At 46.1% G+C, this 15,116-nt stretch overlaps 1 protein-coding gene across 1 annotated transcript in view; it reads left to right on the top strand.

The window, feature by feature from the left end:
* The window catches only part of ERMP1 (endoplasmic reticulum metallopeptidase 1), a 42,327-nt gene that overhangs the window by 4,195 nt on the left and 23,016 nt on the right, over positions 1 to 15,116 (top strand). The window contains exons 3-6 of the mRNA XM_039230802.1: positions 2,407 to 2,534; positions 3,131 to 3,236; positions 14,075 to 14,221; positions 14,898 to 14,990. Of these exons, the coding sequence (XP_039086733.1) occupies positions 2,407 to 2,534; positions 3,131 to 3,236; positions 14,075 to 14,221; positions 14,898 to 14,990 (474 nt within the window). The remainder of the gene's footprint in view (positions 1 to 2,406; positions 2,535 to 3,130; positions 3,237 to 14,074; positions 14,222 to 14,897; positions 14,991 to 15,116) is intronic.

Below are 15,116 nucleotides of genomic sequence, written 5' to 3'. Positions count from 1 at the left end.
GGATTGGGGTCTGGAATTTCACAGCGCCAGAACGAGCATTTTAGCTGCCTGCAGAGCCTTTCGTAAATTTGTAAAGACGAGAAGGAACAATTGACACTGGCTTGGACCACATTTTCTTGTAATCCTCTCAACACACCTCAGAAAAATATTACTGGCCCTGCCCTCCCGACTGACTAGGCAAGTGCAGGGAGAATAACGGCTAGAATTTACCTCCCAAGTCTTTCTTGCTCTGAAACCCACGCTAAACTCTGTCACTTCCTGCCTCCCAGTGTGCAAACCCAGGAAGGCTCCTGCCCGGGTTATTGCTGTGCCTACGTACGTACTTACTCTGTCAACTTTCTGTTATGGAAAATTTCAAACATGTGCAAAACCAAATTGTTTAACCTGAGCATACCCGCCCAGATGTCCAGGCTTGTTTCTTGCCCACAACTCTGCAACCCCTGAGTGTTTTCGAAGCAGATCTCAGCCATACTAAGTCCTCTGTGTCTCGGTCTGCTCTCACCCAAGGATAAGGATTCTGTTTGGACATGCTCATAGTACCATGAATTACCTTGCCTGAAAAAAAAAACAAAACTTCCCAGTGATTCCTCAAAGTCCTCAGATGTCTAGTCTGTTCCTTTAACTACCTCATATAGAGCTTTTAAAAAATCAGGGTATTAAAGTCACCTTTATAATCATGTTTAATTAATACATGAAGTTTCCGAGTCCAGAAGAGGGAAGTGCTTTGGTGAGGTCCTCTGCTTTCTCAGTGCTGGGACCAGGGAGGCTGTTCAGGTCATTGGTCTCCTCTCCTGGGTCTTCCCAGCTTTGATGGCATCTCTGCTTTTTCATCCGTAATCCCCTTCATCACATGATCATCACAGAGTTACATCAGCCAGACCGCACTCCCTGTGGACGCAGAGTGATGTGCGGCCTTGTGATGCCGGCAGGAAGAGAAGCAGGGAGGGCTGGGGGTGGGAGCGGGAGGTGATGCAGGAAGCCGGAGCCCCAGCCATGAGAAGACTGCAGAGGACGTGCAGTGAGGACGGAGCGTGGACCAGATTGCCTGGGCTTGACCAGAGAGCAATTTTTCAGTATTAACCGCGGTCCTGCCTGGCTGATGGTTCAGCAGCTAGGACACGGCTGGGCAGGGTTCTAGACGAGTCAGCAGGCGAACCGGGCGAGGACCCCGTCCTCATGAAGTGTGGCGGCGCTGGCCGGCGCACTTGTGCCTCTGGCCTTGTAGCCACTGTGGTGCTTGCTTTCTTGTCTTTTAAGTGTCATCTTTATATTTGAGAGAGCATGTGCAAGTGGGGAAGGAAGAGAAAGGGACAGAAGATCTGAAGCAGGCTTTGTGCTGACGGCAACGAGCCCGATGAGGGGCTTGAACTCACCGTGAGGTCATGACTTGGGCCAGAGTCAGACACTTAACCCACTGAGCCACGCAGGTGCCCTGTGGTGCTTTTTTTTTTTTTTAAAATAGTTTATTGTCAAGTTGGTTTCCATATGACACCCAGTGCTCATCCCCACAAGTGCCCTCCTCCATGCCCATCTCCCCCCTTCCCCTCCCCATCAGCCCTGTTTGTTCTCGACGTTCAAGAGTCTCTCATGGTTTGCCTCCCTCCCTCTCCCCACTATTTCCCCCCTTCTTCTCCCCCTTGGTCCTCCGTTAAGTTCCTCCTAATCCTCCTATACGTGCAAACATATGATATTTGTCCTTCTCTGCCTGACCTATTTCGCTCAGCATAACACCCTCAAGGTCCATCCATGTTGCTACACATGGCCAGATTTTTTTTTTTTCTCACTGCCATGTAGTATTCCATGGTATAGATAAACCACATCTTCTTGATCCATTCGTCCGCTGATGGACACTTAGGCTCTTTCCCTGTTTTGGCTATTGTGGAGAGTGCTGCTATGAACATGGGGTACATGTGCTCCTATGCCTCAGCATTTCTGTATCCCTTGGGTAAATTCCTAGCAGTGCTATTGCTGGGTCATAGGGGAGTTCTATTGTTAGTTTCCTGAGGAACCTCCACACTGTTTTCCAGAGGGGCTGCACCAGTTTACATGCCCACCAGCAGTGTAGGAGGGTGGCCGATTCTCCTGTGGTGCTTTTTTGATGAGAAAACCCCATTCCTAGTCATGACGGTTCATACTATAAAAGTTTTAAAATCTGAGAGGCACGGCGCCTGGGTGGCTCAGTGGGTTGCGTGTCCAGCTCTTGATTTCAGCTCAGGTCTTGATCCTAGGGTCATGGGATCGAGCCCCACTTTGGCTCCTCGTTGATTGTGGGAACTGTTTAAGATTCTCTCTCTCTCCCCACCTCTGTTCCTCTCCCTTGCTCTTGTGCTCTCTCTCTAAAATAAAAAAATTAAAGAAAACCAAAACTCCAATCTGAGAAGCAAAATCTCCCTTTCTGATTTACAGGTGCCAGCGACGACGCCGTGAGCTGTTCGGTGATGCTGGAGGTGCTCCGCGCCCTGTCGGCGTCTCCGGAAGCCCTGCATCACGCTGTCATATTTCTCTTCAACGGTGCCGAGGAGAATGTCTTACAAGTGAGAGGTTACTCTTTTAAATACTAGACCTGAGTAATAATGGGAACGATCACGAAGGCTCACTTAGGCATTTCGAGTATGCTTTTGAGTAGGCTCATTAACAATATGCAAAAGAAATACTGTCCGTGGAGTTCTGTGAAGTGTCCGCGGCCACTGCGCACAGACGTTCAGTACTCAGACTCAGGTGGTGCTGTCTGTGTTTGATTCATAAAAGGGCTTTGTGACGGCGTAATTAAGCACGTCGGGTGATCTGTGGCCCCGGAGTGTCCGCGATGGTCTGAGGCAGGCACACAGCATGGGAGCTGTCCCTTCTCTTCTCTTGCTTTGTCCCGCTTCCCACTTACGGGGGGCCTCGTTTGGCACCCCTCGCGGAGATGAGGCTGCCTTCTGCGAGGGTGACTTTCCGCTGCACGAGCTGCACGCAGCCAGTGTGCATGGAGAAGCGGATGGGTGTCCCGAGGTCCTGCCGCTGACAGAAAGGATCGTTTTCCGAGTCTTCCCCTTATCAGCAGAGATGTTCTGTCTTTAAGCAAAAGAAAGACCTTGATAATTTAAGATTGTTTAACCTACATCTGTTTTATTTCCCTCTTATTCAGGCCAGTCATGGTTTCATAACACAGCACCCTTGGGCCGGCCTGATTCGTGCCTTTATTAACCTGGAGGCCGCGGGCGTGGGAGGGAAAGAGCTCGTGTTCCAAACAGGTACGTGAGGCTGTGCTTTACATCTTAACGCGGGGGCATCCTATACTTGAGTGCAGTTCATGCATTTGTAAACATGGAGGTTCTTCAAATGTAAGTAATCTCTCTAATGAAATGAACGTTCTTTTTAGAGCATGAGGTAGTCTCTGTTGCTGTTGGGGTTTTTAACACGGTGATGTAAATAGCAGCTAAGACGCTGTGCTAATTACATGGCAAGTGTGTCCAAAGCATCGTAGATATGTCACTTAATCCTCAGAGCAGCGTGAGGGAGGAGTGCTGTCATTACCGTCATTTTGCAGATGAGACAACCAGGCGGGGGTCGTTTCAGCCTGCCCGGGGCTCACAGTTGGGAACAGACACAGCGGGACTGGACCCGGTGGCCCGGCCTGCGATCTTACCGCCAACATAGGTGGTGGACTTGCCTTTATCCACTGTGGGTGACTATGACATAAGTAACATTAAGTGGCAGTCATTTCATAAATTGAAATGAGGAAAAGGGTTATCTTTGAGTTGAATGTCACAGAATTCAGTAATGTTTTAGCCAGAGAAGTATTTTTCATTTCTAAAGGACAGCAAGGTTGTAGATTATAAGGATAACATCCATTAAGTTAGTATCATTTGTCATCTTTTTTTTTTTTTTTTTTTTGAAAGAGGGAGAGAATCACAGCAGGCTCCACACTTCCCAGCACAGAGCCCAATGCAGGGCTCGAACTCACAAACTGAGATCATGGCCTGAGCTAGAGTCAAGAGTCAGACGCTTGACTGACTGAGCCACCCAGGCACCCCTGTCATCTTTCTTAACAGAATTCAAAGCTCTGGGCTTCCTAAAGTCTGATCTGGGAAGTTTCATGCCATTTTCCCACTGTGTTAGGAATTTGGATAGTGCATTTTAGCCAGACAAACACATTTGGTAGGCATTCTATAATGAGGGGCCTGAGATGGGCCAGGGGAGAAGTGAGTAAGCGGATGGAGAACTTGTTTTTTAGTGCCCTCTACACACGAGGTATTGGTTGAGATGTGCTATGTGCTAAGTATGTCTTTATATATAAGCTAAACAGAACTATATTTTATTAATCTCCAATCAGTTATTTTAGGCTTTCACTGTTTAAAGTGGATGTATGTTTTAGGTCAGCTAACCTCTGAGAATCTCAAGGTCATGAGATGAGGAGCAATGTGCTCCTTTCTTTCTAACTCACAGACCTTCCTGTTTGCTGTAACGCCTCACTGAACTACTGAGAGGAAGCTGGTCCTAGTATCTGAAGGGCTCAGTCGATGCTACGCTACTATCCGGGCCCCTCTAGTTCTTGGGGTCGGTCAGGATGGGAGCATTATTTGATGTAACAACCACCAGATCAAAAAACAGCAAGAGAAGATTCCATACACAAAGCTGACATCATGTCTGTCCTCCAGTGAAAATGTCAGGGCCCTGCACGGGCAGGAGTGTGTCTTTGTATGCTTCCCCCCCGGAAGTGCGCAGGCGCTCGGCCCTTACCCCGCACGCTGCCCCTGTACTCCCGGGACCCGAAGCAGCCAGTCTTCAGGTGTGGTCCGTACTGTTCCTGAGTGTATCTGTGCATCTGTATAAAAATATGTTTTATCCGTACGCAGTCCAGAGAGGGTAAAACACATCTACCAAGGGCGAGGTAGATCTGAGCAGAGTTCCTTCCTTCATTTCCATGTATTGAGTACTCAGTTTTGCTGGGTGTGACTGGCCTTTGGTATGTGTTCTTTTCACTGAATGTAGATAGTTTTACATAAACATTGCACAATTGTGTACATTTTTGATATAATTGTATTATCTGGAAAGATTTAAACAGACTGTAGTCAGAGAGTCACTGCCAGCTGGGGAGTGTTGCCTGCTGGAGCCGGGGTGGGTGTCACCGGAGCAGAGGGCGGGGCTAAGTGCACATCCGCGCCCTCCATCTGAATTTAGAACCAGAATTGTCATCACTGCTTTACTTCTACTCCTTAGAGTCTTGTGTACGGGTTGGGTTTCTGCATTGCATATGATGACTTGAATAATAAAGGCACAGAACAGCCTTGTGACCAATTATTACCAGTATGCAGTTGCCGCTTCAGCAACGCAGGGGTTGGGGGCCCTGGCCTCCTGTGTGGTCAGAATCTGCGTGTAACTCTGGACTCCCCAGAAGCTAACGAGGGTAGTTCTCCCGTAGACCGGAAGCCTGACTGCTCACAGTCGGCTAAGCCCCCTTCCCTGTGTTGTGGGTACCGTATGCTACAGTCTCACAGTGAAGTGAGCTGGAGAAAATGTGGTGCAGAAAACAGGAAAGTACATTGACAGCATCATACATGTTTATTGAAAACACCCGCACACAAACAGCTGGCCCAGCCCAGGGCCGTGTTGTTGGAGGGCTGACTGTAGGTACAGTGTCAATACCTCACTCGTGCGGGAGTGAGATCCTCACACTTGAAAAGGAATGTTTTCCGGAGGGGCCTCTTGCAGGGGGTTTGGAGAGCAGAGTGTGTCCCTCCATCCCCGGGTTTCTGGGCCGCGCTTCCCTCGAGGGTCAGCGGCTGACCCTGGTGGCTGCAGCATGTGCCTGCCAGCCTTCCGGGCGCGGATGCCCGGAGCCGTTGTCCCTGTGTCACCTGCAGCTGCTGCCCGCGGGAGCCCCGCCTCCTGGCGGGGACGGCTTGCTTCCACCTTTGACCGGAAGAGGGGAAGGCCGCCGGGGTTCGCGTCCTGCGGGGCGCCTTCAGCCGGCACAGGCCCTGTCCCCGAAGCTCCTTGCTTAAGGCGGTGTGCTGCCTCGTCCCTCAGACACAGTCTTTCCTGGACTGGAATAGTCCTTACTACCTCATTTTTTTAAAGGGCCAGAATGCATGAAAGAATGACTAAGCTTATCAGACTAGTGATTTCTATCATGACTCTGGAAGGCTGACTTCATAATTTTGAAGGTGTTACAAAGTAATAGGTTAAACCAGTTAATATCTGTCTCCTGTGAGAAATTCAGATACTGCCGTCCTCGAGTAGCAGAAAGCCCAAAAGCCAGGGGGTCACTGACTCCTTTTTTTCTCCGGCAAACAGTACCCTGCCCCTGTGGCTCTACCCCCAGATACCCAGTAATTCACTCACTTGCGGTAAAATTCCTTGGTTTCTGTCTGTGCACAGAGTTGAGCACTCATCACCGCAAGCCACTTTAGAATCTCCTCCTTGCCCCGAAGAGAGACCCCGTGCTCGCTCAGTCTGGCTTCTCTCAGTGCGTGTGCTATCTTCTAATGTTCATGCGTGTTGTAGCGCGTGGGGATACTTCATTCCTTCTTACGGCCGAGTCACGTTCCACTGTACGGAAATAGTGGCTTTTGGTGATCCATTTGTCAGTTGGTGGGTAGCTGCATTGATTTTAGGCCACCACGAACAATGCTGCTGTGAACATTTGTTTGTAAGTCTGTGTGCAGGACACGCATCTTCCTTTCTTCTGGGGGATGCCCAGGGATGGAATTCCCGGGTCATCTGGTGAATTTATGTTTAAGTTTTTGACGAAACTGCCCAACAAAGTAATTAGGCTTTTATTTCAGAAGAAATATCAATTCAAATAATGATAAGAATTTTAAAAATTTTATTTATTGGGAATTTTTTGAATTTTAGATTTGCAAAAAGTAAGTAGACTGCTTAGCGCCCAGTGCTGATGAATGTAGAGGGGGCGGTTGCATACTGAGCTGGTGAAAGTGTAGATGGACGTGGTTTGCGGCACTTTAGCCATGGGTACCGTTTGAAAAATGTGCAGATGTTTCCAGTCGTAGGACTTGATGGTGTAGAAGTGCATGCATGTGGAGACACACAGATCGAGTCCTGCAGTGTCTTCTCAGCTGCTAAGAAGACTGAAGAATTGAGAACCCCTTCCGGGCCCACGCCTAGGAGACTGCTTGTATTAATGGTGACCTAAACAGTTTTCCCACCTCCATCGTTAATTTTCCCTCCCTGTGAGATCGTTTCCGTCAGCACACGACGTGCCTTTCCTCTCTCCTTAAGGAAACCTTTGGACTTCCTTCACCCACGCTGCTGCTCACTTCTCTGTTCCCGTCTGTTGCAAACTGCCTCACAAGTGGGATTGCTTGTCCCACTGGGCCTGGGAACACTCAGCACGGACTCTAGTCGGACAGCCCACGTTCAGACCCCCCGGAGCACACACCCGTGGCGAGCAGCCTTGAACAAGGTCACACAAGTGCTCTGTGCTTTAGTCCCTCACCTGTAAAGTCGGTGACTCTTGATGACTCTCAAGAGTCATCACCACCACGTGAAATCCTCAGCTCTGGTATCTCTCGTCTAAGGGGGCTCCCTTTGCCTTGTTTGTACTTTGGGGTGTATCTCACCCAGGACCTGACTGACTTGCCCGTCTGGCTTCCTTTTTATACCAGAACTTGACCCATCAGCCTCAGCAGGTGATCAGTGAGAGGCTGGAGCTGGGCTGGAGCTCTCTAAGGGGATGAAGGCCGAGTAGCAGATCCTTAAAACTGTAAATTTCTTTCCTCCTGATGGGTCTTACATTTTTTACAAGTATTTAAAAAAATTTTTTTTCAACATTTATTCATTTTTGAGAGACAGAGACAGAGCACGAGTAGGGTTGGGGAAGGGAGAGAGGGAGATACAGACTCTGAAGGAGGCTCCAGACTCGGCTGTCAGCACAAAGCGAGACGCGGGGCTCGAACTCACAAACTGAGAGATCATGACCTGAGCCAAAGTCAGACATTTAATCAACTGAGCCCCCCAGGCATCCCTGTGTATGCACACTTCTGAGTAGAATTAACGAGTCATCACATGTGCAACTGCTCGGCTTTGCTAGGTAACTGCCATACCTAGATGTGAAATCCTAAATAAAATATTAGTAAACTGAATCCAGCAGTGTGTGCGTGCGCACGCGCGTGTATGTGTGTGTGTGTATACATTATGTTTTCCAATGGAGTTGAGCTTATTCCAAGAATACGGATGGTTTTTTTTCCCCTGAAGTTCCAGGTGTTCAGAACAATTCAGTATTTGTATATATTGCAAAATGATCACCCCAATAAATCCAGTTAACATTTATCATCGTAGTTGCAGGGGTTTTTCCTGAGATGAGAACTTTTAAGATCTACTCTCTCTCCTACAGCAACTCCAAACCAATACCGTATCATTCCCTGTAGTCCCCTGCTGTACGTGCCGTCCCCAGGACTTATTTCTTTTTTTTTTTTTATTTACTTCTAGGAGAGAGAGAGAGACAGCATGAGCAGGGGAGGGTCAGAGAGAGAGGGAGTTACAGACTGAAACAGGCTCCAGGCTCTGAGCTGGCAGTCAGCACAGAGCCCGACGCGGGGCCCGAACCCACGAACCGCGAGATCATGACCTGAGCGAAAGTCGGACGCTTAACCGACTAAGCCACCCGGGCGCCCCTATTTCTTAACTGCAAGTTCGTACCTTTCCATCACCTTCACCCATGTCAGCCATCCCCAGCCCCCACTTCTGGCAGCTGTCAGTCTGTTCTTTGTATCTATGAATTTGGGTTTTTGTTTTGTTCAGATTTCACATATAAGTGAGATCATATGATGCTTATTTTTCTGTATGACTTATTTTGCACAATGCCCTCCAGGTCTATCCATTTTGTTGCAAATGGCAAGATTTCCTTCCTTTGTATGGCTGAGTACTATTCCGTTGCACACATATCCCACGTTTTCTTTATCCATTCGTTCATCGATGGACACTTAGGTTATTTCCATATCCTGACTATTGTAGATACCGCTGCAGTGTCCATGGGGATCCACACTGTTTTCCAGAGTGGCTCTTGCAGTTTACATTCCCACCGGCAGTGCACCAGGGTCCCCTTTTCTCCACCTCCTTGCCGGCGCTTGTTAGATCTTGTCTTTTTGGTGAAAGCCATTCTAATAGGTGTGTAGTGATAATTCATGGTTTTGATTTCCACTTCCCTGATGATTAGTGACAGTAAGACCCTTTTCGTGTACCCATTGGCTACCTGGATGTCTTATTTGGAAAAATATCTCTTCAAATTTTCCGCCTACTTTTTAATTAGATTTTTTTTTTTTTTTTACTATTAAGTTGAGTGAGTACTTTATATATTTTGGATATCAACCCTTTATCAAGATATAAGATGTGCAAATATTTTATCCCATTCTGCAGATTGCCTTTTAATTTTGTTGATGGTTTTCCTTTGCTGTGAAGAAACTTTTTAGCTTGATATATTCCCATTTATTTAACTTTTGTTATCTTTGCTTTTGGTGTGGAAATGCAAAAAATCATTGCTAAGACCAATGTCAGAGAACTTACTAAACCCACATAGGGGTTTTTTTGGTTTTGTTTTGAGAGAGAGAGGGACAGAGTGCAAGCATTGGAGGGGCAGAGAGAGAGGGAAACAGAATTTGAAGCAGGCTCCAGGCTCTTGAGCACAGATCATTTTTTATGTGACCTGAGCCAAAGTTGGACGCTTAACTGACTGAGCCATCCAGGAGCCCCTAGTCTTGGGTTTTATGCTGAAATCTTTAATCCAGATTGAGTTAATTTTTGAGCATGATGACATAGAGTGGTCTAATTTCATTCTTTTGCCTGTGGCTGTCCAGTTTTCCCAACACCATTTATTGAAGAGATTGTTCCTTCCTACTGTATGTTCTTGGCTTCTTTCACAGGAACATGTATGTGTGGATTTATTTCTGGGCTCTTTGTTCCATCAAAGTGTATCTGTTTTATGCCAGTGCCATACTATTTTGATTACTGTAGTTTTGTAGTGTAGTTTGAAACCAGAAGTGTGGAGCCTCCAGGATTGTTGTTAAGATTGTCTTGGCCATTCATGGTCTTTCTGCTTCCATACAGATTCTAGAATTGTCTTATTTCTGTGAAAAATGCCTTTGGAAGTTTGATAGGGATTGCATTGAATCTGCATATTGTTCTGGGCATTAGGGACATTTTAACAGTATTTTAACAGTATTAGTCCTTCTAGCCCCTGAACATGGACTGTCATCTTTCCTTTTATTTGTGGAAATAAATAATCTTCACTTTTTCTTATCAGTGTCTGAAGACTGACTTAGGTGGATAGGTCTTTAACCTCCTTGGTTAAGTTTATTCCTAGGTATTTTATTATATTTGTTGCAATTATAAATGCGATTATTTCCTTAATTTCTCTTTCTGACACTTTGTCATTAGTATAGAGAAATGTAACTGATTATTGTATGTAGAGATTTTATATCCTGCAACTTTAATGAATGGTTAAATGAAGATGGGTTAGTATTTGAAAATCAATCTATTTCACCAGCATAAAGGAGAAAAACCATCATCTTAGTAGATAAACAATATGTCCCTTCCTAACAGTACATTTATGACGTTCATAAAATAGGATGTTGAAATAAAACTGTTACTTAATAGATATTTTCTAGTTTTTTAATTGTTTCAGTAATGACCTAGTTTTTTTTTCCCTTAAGTTTATTTATTTTGAGAGAGAGAGAACACAAGCAGGGGAGGGGCAGAGAGAGAGAGAGAAACAGAACACCAAGCAGGCTCCCTGCTGTCAGTGCAGAGTCTGATGCGGGACTTGAACTCATGAACCCCAAGATCATGACCTGAGCCAAAACCAGGAGTTAGACACCTAACTGAGCCACTCAGGCACCTGTCTTTGTTTTCTTAAAAATCAGAGTTCCAATCCAGGATCAAATAGCATTTGATTGTCATGTTTTATTTTTAGCTGTATCACAGTGATTCTATAACACACACATCACAAATACAGAGGTGTAAAGCTTAGTCATGGTGAGGTGCATACCTCTAAACCCCAGGTGACAGGAGAAGCTGGGCTCCGTCACACCCTCCCAGTGGCTCTCACCTGCCTCTTCTCAGACACAGCACCCGCCTTCTCACCCCAGAGTGGCCATTATCGTCTTGCTATTCAGGATATTCTCTTTTCTAGTTTAGCTTTGCCTGTTTTTCAGTATGGTTTTCATAATATTTTATTTAAGATTTTTTAAATGTTTATTTTTGTGAGAGAGAGAGCATGCACACGAGTGAGGGGCAGATAGAGGGAGGGAGACACAGAATCCGAAGCCGGATCCAGGCTCTGAGCTGTCAGCTCGGAGGCCAACACGGGGCTCTAACCCACGAAGCGTGAGATCATGAGCTGAGCCAAAGTCAGACACTCCACCGACTGAGCCACCCAGGCGCCCCTTCATAGTATTTTACTAATTTGGTTATTAACGTCTGATTGTAGTAGTAACGGTAGTTTAACATGGTAAGATTTGATCACCTAGGTTTCCTCATCTTTGTTTTCCCTTCCTCCTTTCCCGTCTATGCCCTCTGTGCACCGTTGGGAGGTGGGCCCTGTCTGGGCACTGATGATGGTGACTTCTGGTCGTTTGTTGATGGTATTTGCCAGGTTTTTCTGCCTTGAGAAGTTACTCTTTTCCCCTTTGTAATAGGCCCTCTGAGACTGTACCTGCCTTGTTTCTCATGAGCTTCCAATCTGGTTTCAGCAACCTGGAGATTCTTGCTCCAAAGCATTTTCACTCTGACGTTAGCCAGGTATTAAGAGTTCTGACTCCGTCATTTCGTCCAGAGCTACTAGTTGGAATTCTCAAAGACTTTTCTCTTTTCCCTTGTTAGTGTATTTATTTCCGTGTTTCATGTGTTTTTATTTTACGGATGATCTGTACTGTTGCTGTGATCTTAACGCATGGATGGTCTCCAGTGAGGCCAGCGGTAGCTCCTCCCCGGGCAGCCTGCGTCCCCGAGATGCTTCCTGGACACTGGCTCGCTTCTTGGCACAAGGTGTTCTGACTGCTGTTCTTTCCTAGCTCTGGGGCTGGGGTTAGCCCTTCCCTGAGCAGACCTGCTCCCTTCAGTGGGTCATGGTATTCAGAAGCAGAGATCCTGCTGGGTGGTAGAGTAGTTCTGGTTTTAATTTTTTTTTTTTTTTTAGGGACTTCCATACTGTTTTCCACAGAAACAGCATAGATAGAACAGAGTATATTATGCTAAGCGAAATAAGTCAGTCAGAGAAAGACAAATATCATATGATTTCACTCATGTGGAATTTGAGAAACAAAACAGGTGAATATAGGGGATGGGAAGGAAAAATAAGATAGAAATGGAGACAAACCATAAGAGACTCTTAAATACAGAGAACAAACCGAGGGCGCTGGAAGGGAGGTAGGTGGCCGATGGGCCTTAAGGAGGGCACTTGTGGGGATGAGCACATGTAAGTGATGAATCACTGGGTTGTATGTTAACTAACTAGAATTTAAATAAATACTGATGTCAAAAAAGAAAAAAAGCAAAGGTCTTAGTGCTAGGTATGTTTTTTTCCTTTGTATTTATCCTATTCGGGGTTTGTAGAGCTTTTTGAATTCATAGCTTGATGTTTTCTGTGACTTTTAGAAAATTATTGGCTGTAATTTCTTCAAAACATTGCTTCTGCTGCATTCTGTATTCTCTTTTTCTGGAACTAACTGTGCCCCATATATCTCTTATGTACATTTCCATAGTTTCCATCCTTTTTTTTTTTTTTCCTATGCTCTAATTCTGTTGCTCTATAATTCTTTCTTCTGTTGTGTTTAACCTGGTAGTAAACCATGTATTGAAATTCTCAACATCAATTTTTATAGGGTTTCCATTTGACTCCTTTTTTTTTTTTTTTTTTTTTTTGATAGATTGCACTTGTAAAATTCTTGGTGTGTTTCTGAACATATTCATCATAGTTATTTTAAAATCCGTGTCTGGTGACTAGTATCTGGGTCACCTGGGTGTTCAGTTCTGTAGCGCTACTCCACCCTGTCGCCACCTTTTATGGTCATTTTTTTCAATAGGAAAGCAATTTGATTATTTGTTTATAAAGTTAAAACATGTTGATATTCTTAGATTCCCAAAATACAATGACTTGATGTGCATACCGGAGTCACCTTTTGCTAAATTTTGTTGGAACAAACAATCCCTGCATCTCAGTGGATTACAACAGCAGAGGCTTATTTCTTGCTCATTACATTTTGGTTCCTGAGTAACTGTGGTTACATAAGTTGCATGTTTTGTTCCATGTGTCCTTCCTTGTGGGACCTGGACTGAAGGAGAAGCCCAGTCAGGGACGTATTGATCTCATGGCCAAAGTCCACAGGCGGGAGGGACTGTGTGATGGCCCCTGTGCGTCTTCTCGGTTGAGGGTCGTTTCTCGGCTCACAGTCTGTTGGCCAAAGCAGTTGCTGAGGCCGCACCTACGGGGAACAGGGTGCAGCCTGGATGTGCTCCTTCCGCGGGAGGCGTGATGAGTCACGTGGGAGGGAGCAGAGCGCAGCTGCAAACAGCAGCGCAGTTTATCTCACTGTCCCAAAGACAAATCTCCCGCGTTTGAAAAAGTCTTATGTGCATAAAGATGTTAATGCAGAATTATGAATAATGATAAGAAATATGAACAGTAATAATACAGAATTTAGGGTATTTTCAGTGAAAAGTTTAGATGCTAAAATGATTATTTTATACCTAGCAGCTCAGGAGAACATGTTCAGTACGTTAAATGAAAGTGCAGTGGATGCAGCTGTGTACACGGCCAGGTGTTTGTAAGACGACTGAAGATAGAAAAATCACAGTAGTTGTCGCAGGATGATGGAATGTTGGGTAGTTTCTCATTTGTAAACTTAAACTTTTTATAGTGCTGTTATTTTATAATTAAAAATAATTCTGTTTTCTGAAAGGTGATTTCTCATTGTAAAAGTTGTACACACCTACCAGAGAAGTGTTAGAAAGTACAGAAAAAAAGATGAAAGAGCAAAGTCTGGACCTGTCTCTCCAGACGACCGCAGGACCGTTTTGGGTGTGTTGAAAGTCACCACGTTACCTTGTGCTGTGGCCTCGCCTGTCCTTGTAGGTCCTGAAAACCCGTGGCTGGTCCAGGCGTACGTTTCCGCCGCCAAACACCCGTTTGCGTCAGTGGTGGCCCAGGAGGTTTTTCAGAGTGGAATCATCCCTTCGGACACGGACTTCCGCATCTACAGGGACTTCGGGAACATTCCAGGTATTTGTTGTGGGCTGTGGGGTGACGGCCAGTAACCAGAAGCAAGTTTTGTGTTTCGCAAGTTTGTGAGTAAACGGCTTTTTCTGAGAGCGTGTTTTCTATGTGGGAGCTGTATATTCTGGACTGGAACTGATTTGCTGGTAATTTTCTTCTCTCTTAAACTCTGGTCTATTTAAATGCTTGCCTTTCCCGGAACACGTCGTATTGCCCCACGCTGCGGCCGAGCGGGGCGGCTGCTCAGCACTTCACTGCCCACAGGTGGTAGTGTGTCCCTGGGGGCCTGGCACTTCCGCTGTGCCCCTTCTGGCTCTGCCCGTTCCCCTGGCGGCTCCTGCAGCTGCTGGGAAGCCGGAGCGTGGCTGGGCCTAGCAGGGGCCGCGACGGCACGGGCTCCGTGGCCCCCTGAGCTCTGTGTGCCCACGCCTTGCTGTGTGACTTCAGTGTCTCCCAGTGTGTGTACTCCCTGGCCAGTATGTACCACGGCTTGGATTCTGTAAGAACTTGCAAGGGAACTTCTATCGTTCACTCATAAGTGTGACAAAGCAGTCACAGCACTTCTTTGACGTTTTGTCTTTTTGGAATTTGGTACATTAAACAGATAGGCCTAAAGAAAGGTTGATCTTTAAAGCAAACTAACATTTTGGGTTTTTTGTTGTTGTTTTCCTGTGTGTCTTAGGCATTGACTTGGCTTTTATTGAGAATGGGTACATTTATCACACCAAGTATGACACGGCGGACAGAATTCTAACAGATTCCATTCAGAGAGCAGGTTGGTATTCAGATGTAAACTTGTGATCTGTGTGAGGATGGAGTGTGTGACCCGCAAACCTGTAAATATCCCGGGAGCTGTGCGTCAGGGGGGCGTGTGTGTGGTGTGTGTGAGCAGGTGGGGCTT

Source organism: Hyaena hyaena, unplaced genomic scaffold (assembly GCF_003009895.1).
Source record: "Hyaena hyaena isolate Hyena2069 unplaced genomic scaffold, ASM300989v1 scaffold_51, whole genome shotgun sequence".
In the NCBI taxonomy this organism is placed as follows: Eukaryota; Metazoa; Chordata; class Mammalia; order Carnivora; family Hyaenidae; genus Hyaena; species Hyaena hyaena.
The sequence above is the reverse complement of the archived record's forward strand: the minus strand, read 5'-3'. Positions and strand labels throughout refer to the sequence as shown.